Source organism: Mandrillus leucophaeus, unplaced genomic scaffold (genome assembly GCF_000951045.1).
Source record: "Mandrillus leucophaeus isolate KB7577 unplaced genomic scaffold, Mleu.le_1.0 Scaffold26, whole genome shotgun sequence".
NCBI classification, from domain to species: domain Eukaryota; kingdom Metazoa; phylum Chordata; class Mammalia; order Primates; family Cercopithecidae; genus Mandrillus; species Mandrillus leucophaeus.
The window spans coordinates 1,094,195-1,110,044 of record NW_012102698.1 but is presented as its reverse complement, the minus strand read 5'-3'; the positions used below and the strand labels follow the sequence as shown (position 1 = coordinate 1,110,044).

Genomic DNA, 15,850 nt, shown 5'->3' with positions numbered 1-15,850 from the left:
CTGGAGTACAATGGCGTGATCTTGGCTCACTGCAGCCTCCGCCTCCCAGGTTCAAGCGCTTCTCTTGTCTCAGCCTCCTGAGTAGCTGGACTTAAAGGCTCCCACCACCACGCCCAGCTAATTTTTGTATTTTTAGTAGAGATGGGGTTTCACCCTGTTGGCCAGGCTGGTCTCAAATGCCTGACCTCAGGTGATCCTCCTGCCTCGGCCACCCAAAGTGGTGGGATTACAGGCGTGAGCCACCGCACCCAGCCTGCACCACAGAATTTAATTAGGGAGTTGGCCAGCCCCAGCCACCCTGTTAGAAGAGGAGGTCCTTAGGTGGGAGCCCTGGGATTGTCTCCCGCCAAGCTTCGTTTTCACGGCGTTTGTCACACACATACCGACCTCCCTTGGTGTTTATCCTTCACGGCATGATCTTCTGCCTCCTCAGCTCCGAGTCCAGCTCAAACAGGAGGGCACAAGGCTGCCGGGTCCTCCCCTGTGGGGCTTGTCCTCTTCTGCTCCGAGAGAGGACTTCAGGAGAAGGGGTCAGAACAGGGTTCCGCCCCTTCCATCGCTCTCATCTTGAAGCATCCTTCCCCTGGGTCTCACCAGTCTGACCTTGTGAGTCTCTCAGGAACTTCAGCCAGTGAGCAAACATGTATCATGTATTGAGCACCTGCTGTATGCCCCTTTGCCAGATGTTTGACACTTAAAGTTGATTCTCAGAGGACCCTGCAGGGAACTTCCAGGCCGGGAGCGGTAGGGGAACAGACTACCTGCAGAGGCGGTTTTGGCACCACGAGGGAAGGTGTCGGGGGGCTGTCTGCCCAGTGGTTTTGGCCAATGGCCCTGGAGTTCACAGAGGTGGCGGAGCTGATTCCTGTCCGGCGGGTTACCGCACTTGGCGCTGGTGAGGTCTGAGATGCCGAAGTCACATCCTCAAGGTCCCCTCACTTCCCCACTGAATGGTTTTCCCCCATTGGTCAGAATGCAATCAGCATGAATCTACACGTGTAGTAAAATGACGTCAGACTGCCCCTGCACTGCGCCCTTGCCCACCTCCTGGTTCTGCTGTTTTCACTTAAGACAGAGCCTTGGGAGCAACTGCAGGAAGGGTGCAGGGACCTCACTGTACTGTCCTTGTCACCTCCTGCAAGTCTCTAGTTATTTCTAAATAAAAAGTAAAAAGACAAATTGAGAACCTTGTCCCAAACTAAACCTTTCTGACTTTGCACCCCTCCAACCCCAACTTCCGTACCCCTCCCTGCTCTTCTGAGGATTCAAATCAAGCCCAAGACAGTCACTCTAATTTGCTTTGGAAAACCCCAGTGGAGACCCAGAAGCAGCTCTGTTTCTGGCAGAGCCCGGGCTTCCAGGGGAAAGTGCAGGATGGGAAGGAAGGAACCAGGGTTTGAGCCTCCCCTCACCTCTCTGGAGGCTGCCTCTCCGTCAGCTGTGCTGGAGGCTGGGGCTCCGTCGGGCTTTCGGGGCTGTACAAAAATCAAGTAGGAAGGAGTTGCCTTTCTTCTTGGCTCCCTGAAAGCCCTCCAGTCACCAAAATGGCCCGTTCAGGATGCATTGAGTCATTTTGTTCTATCTGCATGGTGTGTGGTTTAGGACGCATTGGGTCATTTTGTTCTATCTGCATGGTGTGTGGTTTTGATACAGTCTGTGGCATCAGACGGCAAAAATACAAAGCCATAAACCGCTCCCTGCTTTTCCAAATGCCTCCCTCTTCATCTTGTGTGAAGACATTGTTTGCCCTTAGGGTGAAATAAATCGTGGATGCAAATGCAGGGGCTGAGGGCTGCGTCACCTGGTGAGCTGTTTGCAGAAGTCAGGTGTACCTGGAAGGGTGAGAAATGAGTCTGACTGGGCTTCCCTGGGACGAAGGTGGGTGGGGGCTCTGATTTGCATTTTCTCCCAAATGTTCGAATACACTGCAGCTCAGGCACTGTGACTAATCACAAGATTTAATGGCCTTAAAGTGCTCACTGAGGGCCCAATTCAATTAAAAAATGTCCTGCAGAAGCCATGAATAATCCTCTTGTCTTTGCTTTTCCAGAGTCTTCCTGAGGCCTCCGCCGAGCGAAGGCCAAATGGGCGTTTATTTTTTAAATTTTCTTCTTCACCAGTCACGTGGGCGCTCACCTCCTGCGAGGCCGGCCCGTCCCGCTTCTCTCTGGCACAGGTGCGACGCTGCCTGTGTTTGCTCTGACACCTGAGAAATGACTTCTGCTCCTTCTCCAGTTTGACAGACTCTGGAACGAGATGCCAGTCAATGCCAAGGGGAGGCTGAAATACCCGGACTTCCTGAGCAGGTTCAGTTCCGAGAGAGCAGCCACACCAACAGCCACTGGTGACTCAGCCGCGGCCCAGAGAGGGAGCAGTGTCCCCAACGTCTCGGAAGGCATCAGATCTGCCTTCTCATTGCCCAATCAGGAGCTGAGACCAGGGTCAAAGTCGCAGAGTCACCCCTGTGTGAGTTCTCCTTCCTGCCCCGTGTCCCAGGCCGCCTCATGCCACATCCACAAATCCCACTGGGACAGGGACTTCGGGGGCCCTGGTGTGGCCTGGCGTTGAGTGGCGGGTACTTAGCATCCAATCTCTGGGAGGGGGCAGACGTGGGGATAGGAACGGTGGAGGAGTGGGATGGAAAGGAGGCAAGAGTGGGTGCAAGGTGGGAAAGGGGGCGAGAAGCAGGGCAGGAGGCACCTGGCGGCAGTGCAGTGGTGCTGGCGGCACCTCTGTGCAGAAGGCAAGGCCCTGTGGTCATCTGCGGGCCGCCGTCCCTTGAGGCAAGTTATACCCGTTTTCCAGTTGAACAAAGTGAGGCTCTAAGAGGCATTCTCGTGTGATCTTGGTCCCTCGGACGTGGAGCGACCTGATTTTAAGCCCAGGCCTGTCAAATTACACTGCCTGGAGCCCTGGCTGAGCCGCCCCAGGCCTGGGATGGAGGAAGGTGCCTAGGCTCGCCAAGGCTCTTTTCTTGTCTGCAGGAAGGGATGGCAACGTCTCAGGACAGGGTGGTTGAGAGAATGCCACACCATGCACATGAAGCCACCATCCTTGTGCGTGACCTTGACCTTGGCTAGTCCATTCTCATGAACTCCATGCAAGTTTGTTGCACACCTACTGTGTGCTGGGTATTTTCTAAAGCTGAGAATGAACTAAGCTTCCTGCTCTTGTGGAGTTTGTGTTCTTTTAGGGGATAATAGGCAAGAAAAGCAGTATGCATAAGTATTTATTACATTAAAAGGCGGTAGGTGGAGCAGAAGGAAGGGGGTCAGGAGCACCCCAAAGATGCCTGTGTCCCAATCCTTGGAAGTTGTGACTGTTGTCTTACATGGCCAGGGAAGTTAAGGTTGCAAACAGAACTGAAGTTGTTAATCAGCTGGCTATGGGGAGATTATCCTGGAGTATGCAGGTGGGCTCAGGGTAATTACATGGGTCTTTAACTGGGAATCCAGAGGCAGAAGGCTCAGGGTTAGAGAGATGCAATCTGAGAAAGATTCCACTTAACGCTGCTGGCTTTGGAGAGAGAGGAAGGGGCCACAAGCCAAGGAGTGTGGGAAGCCTCTGGACACCTTGATTTTAGTTTGGTGAGACCCAATTCAGACTTCTGACCTCCAGAACTGTAAAGATAATAAGTTGGTGTTGTTTTAAGCCGCTAAATTCATGGAAATCTGTTACAGCAACAGTAGGAGGCTGGAGGCCTGGAGACTATGATGAGGACTTTGGCATTCACTTGAGGGATATGGAGCCTTTGCTTGTTTTTAAGCAGCAAAGTGACATAATCTGAGGGACTCTTTAAAGAACACTCTGGGGCCAGGCACAGTGGCTCACGCCTGTAATCCCAGCACTTTGGGAAGCCGAGGCGAGTGGATCATGAGGTCAAGAGATCAACACCATCCTGACCAACATGGTGAAACCCCATCTCTACTAAAAATACATAAATTAGTCGGACATGGTGGTGAGTGTCTGTAGTCCCAGCTACTTGGGAGGCTAGGCAGGAGAATGTTGTGAACCCGGGAGGCGGAGGTTGCAGTGAGTTGAGATTGCGCCACTGCACTCCAGCCTGGGCGACAGAGCGAGACTCCATCTCAAAAAAAAAAAAAACAAAACACTGTGGATGCTGGGTGTGTGGGTCGGTGAGGAGGTCTAACAGAGGCGATGGTGGCTTGGGATGGGGTGCTGGGGAGACTCTGGATGTATCTTCAAGGTAGAGCCAACAGGATTTCCTGAGGGATCAGATGTGGGATGGAGAGGGTGAGGGAGAGTCAAGCAGGACTTCTAAGGGTTCAGGCTGAGCAACTGGAATAAGGACCTAATTATCAACTGAGATGCAGGAGGCTTGGGGATTTGGGAGAAAAACCAGGAATCCAATTGAATTGCATAAGTTACTAATTTAGATAACCGCTTGTCAAGGGGGCCTTCAGGAGAAAAACCTGGGCTAGATTAGATCCACTCCCTTTTTTTAAACAGAAAATACAATAAAGCAAAGAACGACCTCGTACTCGGTCCACATAATGTCAAAATAACAGATATTCTGTGAATGTTTACAGATTGGATATCTCGTGCCCACGACAAGTAAATCCCTTTCTTGGATAAGACTCTTCCACTAGTGAAAAATATGCCATTGTCACTTCTCTGTCACACACACACACACACACACACACACACACCAGGAATATGTTTACATCATATCTGTGTAGATTTGAACCTTAGCTATGTGGTTATTTCCAAAATTATTTTGTTTATTACGGCTTGGCACAAGTACATATAACCCACCAATGGAAATAAAAGCTACGTTGTAAAATCATCATCTATGTTTTATTCTTCATTTTATTTCTGGGCTAATTCTGCCTCTAAAATTGTGAACCTCAAAACCGGAGGTAGTGAGGTATTTTTGATGACTTCCGTTTTAAATCTTAAGTGAAAAGAGCCTTCTCTTTTCTTCCCTGCTAGACTGCAGCGAGCACCACTGCGATCCCGGGCACTCCGCCCTTGCAGAACTGTGATCCCATAGAGAGCAGGCTCCGGAAGAGAATCCAGGGCTGCTGGCGCCAGCTCCTGAAAGAATGCAAGGAGAAGGACGTGGCCAGACAGGGGGACATCAGCGCCTCCGAGTTCCTGGGTTCGTTTTGATTCTATCCCCTTGGTGATATGTCGTCAGCCCCTGTGGCAAGAGGCTGTTCCCACTGGGCACAAAGCCACACCCGGGTGGAGGCCAGGGAGCAGCAGAACAGGAAACCGGTGGGAACTTCTGGGTGGGCTGCGCAGTTGACTAAACAAAGGTGCCCAGGGAGGAGGATTCCGACCACCCGGCCCTCCCAGCAGAGGGCCCATCGGCATGGTAAAGTCAGCGCTGCACGAACTCTGAGCTTTGGAAATCACAGTGGTTGCCACCCTGGGCAGAGTGTGAATGTTCACAGACTCTGACTGCAGAAGGAAATGGAAAAGGTGGAGGAGGGCGAGATGAAGGGGACACTCCTGGGGCTCCATTCCCGTCAACATCACTCTTTGATGTTGTTTTGTTTTTCAGCATGTATCCTTTCATAAACTTTGAAAATTAAACCAGTGGGATTTATACTTCCAGTAAATGTTGCATCTTGGTTTTTTTGTTTTTTGTTGTTTTGTTGTTTTGGGGTTTTTTTTTTTGTTTATTTGTTTGTTTTAGAAACAGGGTCTCACTGTCACACAGGCTGGAGTACAGTGGTATGATCTCAGCTCACTGCAACCCCTGTCTTCTGGGTTCAAGTGATTCTCCCACTTCAGCCTCCCAAGTAGCTGGGATTACAGGCATGCATCACCATGCCTGACTGTCTTTGTATTTTTCGGTAGAGACAGGTTTCACCATGTTGGCCAGGCTAGTCTCAAACTCCTGACCTCAAGTGATCTGCCCACTTCAGCCTCCCAAAGTGCTAGGATCAGGTGTGACCCAACGCACCTGGCCCAGTTACATCTTGTTGATGCAACATTTACATTATGGGAAAATACATCTGACCATGTCACTCCTTGGCTTTTTAGCTCCCCTCATGCATGACTAATATACAGACTCCTTTTAAAGGAAAATGTTTTCTTTGAGAGCTTCCAAGATTAATATAGATTACATTTATCATAATCATGGCTTTAAAATGCACAAATGAAACCAAGTGTAAACTCTTTAAGTTAGAACCTATTAAAAAAAAACACTTGGAAATTAAGTATAAAAAATCTGAAATCAGTAATATTCAAATGTTGTTCCACTGATTTAATGTAACATGTTTTGCTGAAGCCAAAACACGCATGTTGGTTGTTGTATGCATTGGAGTTCCCCCCTTTTTTTTAGTTAATTCTTTGATTTTGAGAGTGATAAGCCTTCACTGTGTCACTGTCCTTATTGCTATTGCTGGTTTTTTCTTTTTAACCATGAACTCATTTCAGCCCCCACTCGGTTATTGTGATAGGCTTGTCAGACGTTAGTCACACATCCAAAATTCAATACCGTCAAAAAAAGCCAACTGCTTTCCAAAGATCTTTCTGTATGTTCTCCTCACTGCTGATGGCCTTCTGTGAGTCGGAGCATCAGAGGCATGTATGGGCCAGTTCCTTGGGGTTCCGTGGGACCCCGCTGTGTCCCGGAGGGTACCATGACCTGCTGCCACTTCCCTCTGTGCAAGGGCAAAGAAACCTCTGCTTCTAGAATGTGCAGCAGCCTCTCTTGGCCTGGCTTGGCATGCAGGTGTCGTTTGCCTGGGGTCGGCTTCCGCGGGCCTTCCTCATTTGCCTCAACAACTCACACGGCATTCCATTCCCTGACACTCTGTTCTTTCAGGATGTCAAAGCAAAGTCTAGTCTATGAAACTTAGACTCAAATCTTATCTTACATAAGCCTCGTTCAATTATGAGTTGTCACTCCCAGAGAAGTGTTGTCTTTACAACTGGCAGGAGAATGCGGCACGAGGATGAGTGCCAAGCATGGGGTGTGAGCCTTGCTGTTCAGAGGTTCCGGTGGGCCAGCCTCCCGGCAACCCTCAGCACTCCCCGTGGAGTATGCACATGCACCTGGTCAGAAAGCCGGACTCAGCCCCTGCGGCTGCACAGCTGTTATCTCCTAAAGGTGGTCCCTGTATCCAGAAGAAGTTTTATGTATTTTTAGATCATCATTGGAATGGAAACTTAAAGCGGGAATTTGCCTGGCATAACAGACACTAGAGAGCTTGTCTCCGGTGCTGTTAGGAAATGCTTGGTCATAGGGCCGAGTCGGAATTCCCTCCCCACAGTCCAGCCCTGGCCATGCTCACTAAGAGCTCAGGGAACCTTCCCCTGCTCCTCGCACACCTGGCTCTGCCCTGAGTCGGCGGAGAACGGCCCCTCACCTACCTCTCTGCGCTTTGGTCGTAGCTCCCGTAGTCTCTGTCCATAAGCTGTGATCATGCAAACACAGGACAGTGTGGGCCAGTGGGACTCAGGGCCCCCCTCCCTGCAGCACTTAGTTTGTCGCATGTCTGTCTCCACGTATGTCCAGCCACCAACCGGGAGTTCTTTGATGTGAGGACCAAGCCAGGACCTGAAGCAGAGAAGGTGCCTCAGCAAGTGTTGAATGAATGAGTGAAGAATGAATGAATGAATGAATGAATGAATCGCCACCAGTTAAACTGCCATTTTTGTCTGTAGCTCTTGTGGAGAAATTCAACCTGGACATAAGCAAAGAGGAGTGTCAGCAGCTCATTATAAAATACGACTTAAAGAACAACGGGAAATTTGCATACTGCGACTTCATTCAGAGCTGTGTCCTCCTGCTGAAAGCAAAGGAAAGCTCGCTGACGCAGAGGATGAAGATCCAGAACGCACACAAAATGGTATGTTGCCCACCCGCGGGAAATGTGGGGCCAAGAGGAAAGGGGCGCTTTCATTTTTATTTTATTTTTTTTATTTTTTTCAAGATAGGGTCTTACTCTATTGCCCAGGCTGGAGAACAGTGGTTCACGGTTCACTGCAGCCTCGAACTCCCAGCTTAGGTGGTCCTTCTGCTTCAGCATCCCAACTAACTAAGACCACAGGCACAAGCCACCACAATCAGCTAATTTTTGTATTTTTGTGGAGATGGGATGTGTTCGTCCATTTTCACGCTGCTGTAAAGATACTACCTGAGACTGGGTGATTGATAAAAGAAAGAAGTTTAATTGACTCACAGGTCCACATGGCTGGGGAGGCCTCAGGAAACTTACAACCATGGCAGAAGGTGAAGGGGAGGGAAGCATGTCCTACATGGTGTCAAGTAAGAGAGAGAGTGAAGTGGGAACTGCCAAATACTTTTAAAACCATCAGCTCTCATGAGAACTCCCTCACTCTCACAAGAACAGCAAGGGGGAACCTCCCCCATGATCCAATCCCACCAGGTCCCTCCCTTGACAACTGGTGATTACAATTTGAGATGAGATTTGGGTGGGGACACAGAGTCAAGCCATATCACAGAGTTGTGCCATGTTGCCCAAGCTGGTCTCAAACTCCTGGGCTCAAGCAGTCTACCCACCTCAGCTTCCCAAAGTGCTGAGATTACAGGCGTGAGCCACCACACCCAGCCCCGTTTTTGGTAATTCGTTGCACTTGCAGATCACCTAGCTTCACAGAAAAGGTGGACTCAAGAGACTCTAGGAGGCTAGAGCCCAGCCCAGCCCAGCCCTGCTTCCAGCCAGTACTCATCTGTGAAATGTCCCCGGCCCTGCTGTCACCTGCCCATAGACCCTACTCAGATGATCTCTATTCGCATGTGATACATGAGCAATACTTCGTCACCCCATTTCCTCTGTCACTTAAAGAGGGCCAGGCAGTTGTCAGGTCAGCATGGGACAGCCAGGGTCAGTTGAAGGGGGCCCAAGGCTCAAAGCCTGTGTGCCGGGGGCTCGCACCTGGGAGGCAAGGGCTGCGGTAAAGACAAGGCCTCTACCAGGCTTTGGGGATACTGAAAACAGCTCAGAAATGTACCTTCTTGGAAGTAATTTAAGATTTTCTTCCTCTCCTTTTAGAACCCTATAAGGGTCTGGAGGGCCCAGAATGGGAAGCAGTAGCCTAGATCCCAGGTTTTCCAGCTGTTCAGGTGGCAGACACCTGGTTATGGGGGCTCTTCCCAGAGGCATCTGTGTGACCAAGGTCTCATACAGCGCCCTGGAGGCAATGCCTGGTCAGTTAACCCAAAAGACAAAGTGAGGGGTGGGGTGGGTCACAGCCCTGGTCAACATTGGAACTAAAAGGGTCTTCATCCGCCAGCCATTTGAGATGGGGCCAGACCCTTTCCTCTGAGTGTGTGTGGTGGATGGCGTCTCTCGTCATCATTTTCGGTGGAAACTATGCCCACCGTGCATCCTCTACAGTTTTCTCTTTCTGTTTCTTTGAAGAGGAATGAAAACCTAAAGCCACTTAAAGGGCAGCTGTAGGGTTCATAGTTCTTCTAGATTTTTACCTTTGATTCTCAGCCACTTACAATTTCACAATTGAAACCCACACCCAGTGCCGTCACGGCGTCAGCTCCAGCCCTTCCAAAACACGAAGCCAAAACGTGTTTTTAGTACTGAATTAACACTGAATTGAGTTATACGTTGAATTAAATAACAAGTACATCTGGTGCTGTTGATTTGAGGAACACACAGCTGATTCTGACCACCTTATGACCCAGCTGGAGGGACCAGAAGTGTGGGGTTGACAGCCCTGGTCCTGCCCCCACCTGGCCCCACTCCCCACCTGCCCCGCTCCCACTCACCCCACCCAAGGGCCACGCCTGCCTGGGCCACAGTGGTAGGACTCTAGGGAATGGAGAGTGCGTTAATCCAGCCAAAGTTAGGTAGAGGCCATGCAGAAAGTTTCTTCACAGCTAGACTTGCAATTTTCTGCAAAATCAGGTTCTGTCTTAGCCTAGCTTCTAGTTTAGACAAACAGGAGCTAGTATCAAAAGGTAAGACCAAGTTTACAAAAAAAAAAAAGAAGATGACTTAAGACAGTTCTGCCAGCTCAATTCTTCTGTGCACAGAGAAAAGACTGTCCCCATTCCATCCTCACGGGAGTCAAGAATGTGGAGAATATGGAGACGCATGGCCTGCAAGGCCTACATCAATTCCAGCCTTCCTCCACCTCTCTGGGCCTCAGTTTCTCCTTCTGGAGATGTGTGGGGCTCTAAGGGCTCGCTAGGAGGCGCGTGGGCTTCTGCGGAGGCGCCCCCTTCTGAGCCCTCCCCAGTGAAAGGGGCCACCCAGCCCCCGGCTTTCGGCCGCACTGTCCGTCCTCCACAACCCTGCAAGGCTGGGGTCCGAGTGGGGTCGTTTTAGGTGCTGCGGGTCAGCCCACAGAGACTGCAGCACTCTCCCCGCACCCCTCCCAAGACACCACTCTGTGGTTCAGAAGAGTCCTCCCACCCCGCCCCCTCCTCAAATCCCTGCACCAGGCTGGCGTGGATTGAGAACTGTGGATTGAGATTGAACGCTTTCTAGGAGAGAGTAGGCGCCAACATGGTCCTGGTCACAGCCCTCGTCCCCTCTGGCAGCTGCCAAGGCCGCCACCATGTAAGTGTGGAGGTCAGGTCAAATGTCTCCCTGCAGAGAAGTTAAAAAGCTGACTTCATTTTCTGGTAATTTGGGAGCTTTCTGCACCCCATTAGGCAGCCGAAAGATGTCCTCGGGGGAAGGCAGCTTGAGCGCTGCCCCTCCCTACAAGGTGGGTCAAAGGTGGGGGTTCTGGCCAGGCTGGTGGTCCTGCTCTGTGATCACTGTGATGAAAACTAGGTGTAGGAGTCCCACACCCTCTCTTCCCCACCTGTGGATCAGGGCACATTGGCAGCTCATGAAACTGTGGGTACCTGGGGAGCTCACATCATAGGTGCCAAATGATGTAGAAAAATGAAAGCAGCTTAACCCTGTCTTACGTAGTGTCGTGTTAAAATTCAGCTTTCCCAAGATGTGTTACGCATTGTTGCCTACCGTTCACCTCTGTGATATTCAAACACATTGGGGCTAAATCATGTTCAAATATCTTGTTTTCAATCTAATAGCACCTAAATGAAGTAATCACAGTGTAGTGTTCTAATTACTAGATATAATTACAACCTTGTGATTTTTTTTTTAACACTGTTCATTTTAATAACCTACTAGAAAACCCAGACTGAAATCTCTTTTTTTCCTCAAACTATTTTCTTTTTTTTTTTTTTTTTTTTTGAGACAGAGTCTCGCTCTGTTGCCCAGGCTGGAGTGCAGTGGCCGGATCTCAGCTCACTGCAAGCTCCGCCTCCCGGGTTTACACCATTCTCCTGCCTCAGCCTCCCGAGTAGCTGGGACTACAGGCGCCCGCCACCTCGCCCAGCTAGTTTTTTGTGTTTTTTAGTAGAGACGGGGTTTCACCGGGTTAGCCAGGATGGTCTCGATCTCCTGACCTCGTGATCCACCTGACTCGGCCTCCCAAAGTGCTGGGATTACAGGCTTGAGCCACCGCGCCCGGCCCAAACTATTTTCAAATTGGCCCGTATCTGCCCGGCCATCTCCTTGCTTTCTCTGAGAGGTGGTGTGGCCTGAAGTGCGTTGGGGTCAAAGCCCAAGTCACTTTACCTCCCGAGTCTCCATTTCTCAGTCTGTAAAGTGGGGATAGAGACCTGCCTTCTTTCCAGGTTGCCAGTGGGGAGGTGTAAGTGAGATGGCTGATTTCATACATGTTTTTAAACAGCCCACACATCGACGCGTAGTGGTCAGGGGGCTGGTGCACATCTGTTACGAGTTCTGCTGGCAGGCTCCCTCCTAGATTGAGAGCCAGTGGAGCAGGTGGGGAGGTGAAGACAGAGCAGGGCTGGGTGAGGCAGAGGCGAGGAGGAGCCCACCCCGATCCTCCCATTCGAAAGCTCCCTCCTCACCCCTTCTTGTCTTGTGTTTAGAAAGACGCCGGCGCTGAGACGTCATCTTTTTACTCTGCTCTGCTGCGTATTCAGCCCAAAATTGTGCACTGCTGGAGGCCGATGCGTCGCACGTTCAAAAGCTATGATGAGGCTGGAACGGGGCTGCTAAGCGTGGCAGACTTCAGGACGGTGAGCACAGCTCTACGCTCAGTGCCTCTGCAGGGAGCAGCTGCCAAATGCCAGTGGCCAGAAACTTCTAATAGGGAACCCTCCAACCCCTGTCGAAGGCCCGGTGTGACCTGGCTGTTTCAGATCTCACTTCCCTGGGACCCCCAAGTTATCCAGGCCTGAGTCCACTTGCCTCTCACCTTCAGACCTCGGGTTCTGCTTCCCAAAGGTTTCTGGAGCCCTGCATGGATGCCCCATACCTCCACGGCCAGCTCCTCAGGGTCAGTGCCTGAGCCCAGGTTCCTTAAGGAACCATCACTGCTGCTGCTACTGCTCCGAGCCCTCACCCCACATCTGGGCTCTCCTGCAGGCTCTGAAGAGCATCTCTGACCTATGTTGGACCTCCCAAGGGGCCTGCAAAGTGAGCCCTACCCCTGCAGTGCACAGTGGGGCTCCACGATTGGGCATCTGTCTCGATGTCCCTGGGTGCCCTCCATGTCCCACCCCCCTAGCCTAACAAACGCCCTGCAGTGGTTTTCCAATCCACATTCATGTTGCTCTTTCCTTCGGGGTTAAGTATAAATGTCAGTCAGGGATCCTCCCTATGCCCCATGCAAAGAAAGGAAGGAAGGAGGGCAGGTTCTGTTATTCCCTTCTGGCAACTTCCCAGGAATTCGGGTGTGGTGCTGGGAAGGGGGCAAAAGAAACCTTGCCCTCCACAGAGTCGCAGATCAGATGGTGTAACTGAGGGGCTGTCTCAGACACCAGGCTCAGCTTCCTTTTCTGCCTTCATCCCATGGGGCCCAACAGCCAGGCCCGCTGACCTCAGCCCCATGGGACCTCTGGGCCATTTAGCCCATTTTCCAGTCTCCTCCTGGAAACAAGTTATAACGCAAATATGGATAGGAAATATATGACCTCATCTTTATATATTATGAGGGTCTGTCAGGATTTGTTTCAGCTTCACATAATGGGGCAAAAGATAGCAGCTTAAGGTGAAAGTCTATTTCACTCCCACATAAAAGAAGTCCAGAGGTAGGAAAGTCAGAACTGGTGTGGTGGCTGGACAATCATCAGGGACCACATTTTTGTTCTGCTGTTCTCAACTCCTGGCTTCCTTCCTGTAGGCCACCTCATGGTCCAAGGTGGCTGCAGGAGCCCCGGCACCGCAGCCATATTCCAGGCAGTCTGCAGAAAAGCAGGAGAGAAAAAGGGCATGCCCCTCTCCTTTAAAGGAGGCTTCGTGGGTGTTCTACATAACATTCTTACTTGGCTTCTCAGGCCAGAACATACCTAGATGCAAGAGAGGCTGAGACATGTTCCTGGTTAGCTGGACACACAGGAGCCTGGGAGAAAGTCAGGCTCTGTAACTGAAGAGGAAGAAGCAGTCAGTATTGGGTTTACCACCAGCAGGCTCTGCTCCAGGCTGTGTTACGGTCTCATCACAGCAACTCTCTGCACTCAGCACCCACTGACCCTGCCCTTCGCTGCCTGGGCGCACCCTGAGGCCCCGCCCCAAGTTAGAGCTGCATGGCCGGGTCTCCCCTTGAGCCCCCACCTCTCTGACCATCAGCCTTGTCTGAACATGTTGAACAGCCTTCAGCCCCTCAGGGAGGCAAAGGTTTAATCACCTCCCATCTCCTCCCCTTTCACTCCCAGATGCACACGGGGCTGCCCTCGGGGGCTGCTTCCTGTTTGGGCAGAGGTTGAGAGGGCATAGAGAGAGTGCACAGATGGGAGGGTGACATGGGAAGTGGGGTTGGCGACCAGGTGGACGTGTCCCCCAGCCCCTTCCTGGCAACCTGCCTCCTTAACCTAGGGCCCCAAACAAGCCTCAGAGGCCCCTTTTCTGTGTCTTCCAGGTCCTGAAACAGTACAGCATCAACCTCTCTGAGGAAGAGTTCTTCCATATTCTGGAGTATTACGATAAGACGCTGTCTTCAAAAATTTCCTACAATGACTTCCTCCGGGCGTTCCTCCAGTAGACACCCCTGCCATGCACGCAGTGGGACGACAGCCACAGGGCCTGTGTCAAGACTAATAAAATCCTATAATTTGGGCATTTCATGAATTTTCAAAAAAGCAAAGCCCAAGCCCAGCCCGCCTCTCTCTGGGTCGGGGGTAGGCCTGGCTGCCCTGGGTTCTGGCACAGGATACTTGCTCTCCAGGCACCAGGTGCTACCACTGTGTCTTGGGCACTCTCACTTGTTAGTTTGAACAAATAGTCTTTGCAAGAATGATTCTTGACACTATAAAAGAATTACTGATGCTAACTTTTTTTTTTTTTTTTTTTTTTTTTTAACACGGAGTTTGGCTTTTTTGCCCAGGCTGGAGTGAAGTGGTGCTATCGGCTCACTGCAACCTCCGCCCCTTGGGTTCAAGCAATTCTCCTGCCTCAGCCTCCTGAGTAGCTAATTGTTGAATTTTTAGTAGAGACAGAGTTTCGCCATGTTGGCCAGGCTGGTCTCGAACTCCAGACCTCAGTTGACCACCCACCTCGGCTTCCCAAAGTTCTGGGATTGCAGGCGTGAGCCACCTCGCCCGGCCAGTGCTAACATTCTTAAAAGCTTGGACTTTCTGGAGGTTTTGTTCATGGCCCCTGCCGGGTGCCTCCCCCAGTCCAGGGCAGTTGGGGCCCTGCACCCCATTACCCGAGGGCTGCTGCCTCCTTTGACCCCCAGCTTCCTGGGTCCTGGTCAGAGGACATCTGAGCCCCCTGCTGCGGTCAGGGTGGCCGTGTCTCTGCTCCTAGGGGCACAGGCACAGACCACCCGTCCCCGTCCTGCTCAGGGACGCTGGCCAGCCTGACTCCACGAAGAAAACTCACGCCTGAGTGAGACCCCCTGGAGCTTTGGGCCTCCCTCCGCTTCCCTGAGCCCAAGCCTAGTGGCCGCTGGCTGTAACCACCACCAGGGACAGTTCTGAGGGGGCCCTTCCTTGGAGCTGACAGATTTGACAAGAGAAGTTTGAAAATAGTCGCTCTGCTTTCACGGGCTGTGACGCAGCTGAGAGACGCAGGCGGTGTTTGCCGCCTTCTGGAAGGTTCTCCAAGGAACTGGGGAGCAGCAGGCAGGAGAGGGGTGCAGGGGGGAGCACCTCCCCTCTGCCCGGGCCCCAGGCCTTGCCCACCAAAGCCCCCTTCTCTGCCCCTGCACAGGGTCCAAATGAGGCCACACCCTAAGGTGGGCAGAGCTCTCCCTGCGTGGCAGAGCTGCGCACTGGATGGGTGTGATTGGGAGGAGAGGCACCCGCCCAGCCCGTGCAGGCCTTCTATTTCCAGGAAAATGTTTCCTGGGGTCACCTTTGTTTCCATCTGCCCTTAGTTCCCTCCTCATTTCAGACTGAACTGCTGCAGGAGGAATGGGGTGCTCAGGCAGCCCCAAGTTCACGGAAAGGGAAGGGGACCCTGAGTAGGCGTATCAACAGGGCCATGCAGTGCTACGGGGCAGAGACGCCCTGGACCCCAGCTGCTCCTCCGTGTGACTTCGTACCAGGCCCCATCCCTTCAGCGTCCTCATCTGTAGAAATGGTGGGACCACATGTGTCACCGTTGCTGTGGGACCTGGGCATGTGGGCAGCAGATGTTCCCATGAGAGAGGCTTCAGTCCAGAATAAGGAAGGCCTGTGAGGGCCGGGGGCACCAGCCTGAGACTCAGGCCAGAGGCAGGACAGTGTCAGCTCTCAGTGAACACAGGCGTGCCAGACTCAGGCTGAGGAGAGGCCAGTATCAGCATCCAGTGAGCACAGGTATGCGGGACTCAGGCCGGGACAGGGCAGTGCCAGCATCCAGTGAGTACAAGTGTGTGGGACTCAGGATGAAGAACAGGGCAGTGCCGGCACCCA

The 15,850-nt window shown here is 51.9% G+C and overlaps 1 protein-coding gene across 3 annotated transcripts in view; it reads left to right on the top strand.

Annotated features, from left to right (window-relative positions):
* EFCAB6 (EF-hand calcium binding domain 6) overlaps nucleotides 1–14,089 on the top strand; it is a 324,265-nt gene extending 310,176 nt beyond the window's left edge. For 2 of the 3 annotated variants that reach the window (XM_011984009.1, XM_011984011.1), the window contains 5 exons: nucleotides 2,236–2,466; nucleotides 4,954–5,122; nucleotides 7,645–7,829; nucleotides 11,879–12,028; nucleotides 13,870–14,067. In XM_011984009.1, coding sequence (XP_011839399.1) covers nucleotides 2,236–2,466; nucleotides 4,954–5,122; nucleotides 7,645–7,829; nucleotides 11,879–12,028; nucleotides 13,870–13,992 — 858 coding nt within the window. In that variant the 3' untranslated portion in view covers nucleotides 13,993–14,067. Of the gene's footprint in view, nucleotides 1–2,235; nucleotides 2,467–4,953; nucleotides 5,123–7,644; nucleotides 7,830–11,878; nucleotides 12,029–13,869 lie in introns of all 3 variants that reach the window. The other variant, XM_011984010.1, reaches the window with a different exon arrangement.
* Nucleotides 14,090–15,850: the final 1,761 nt, after the last annotated feature.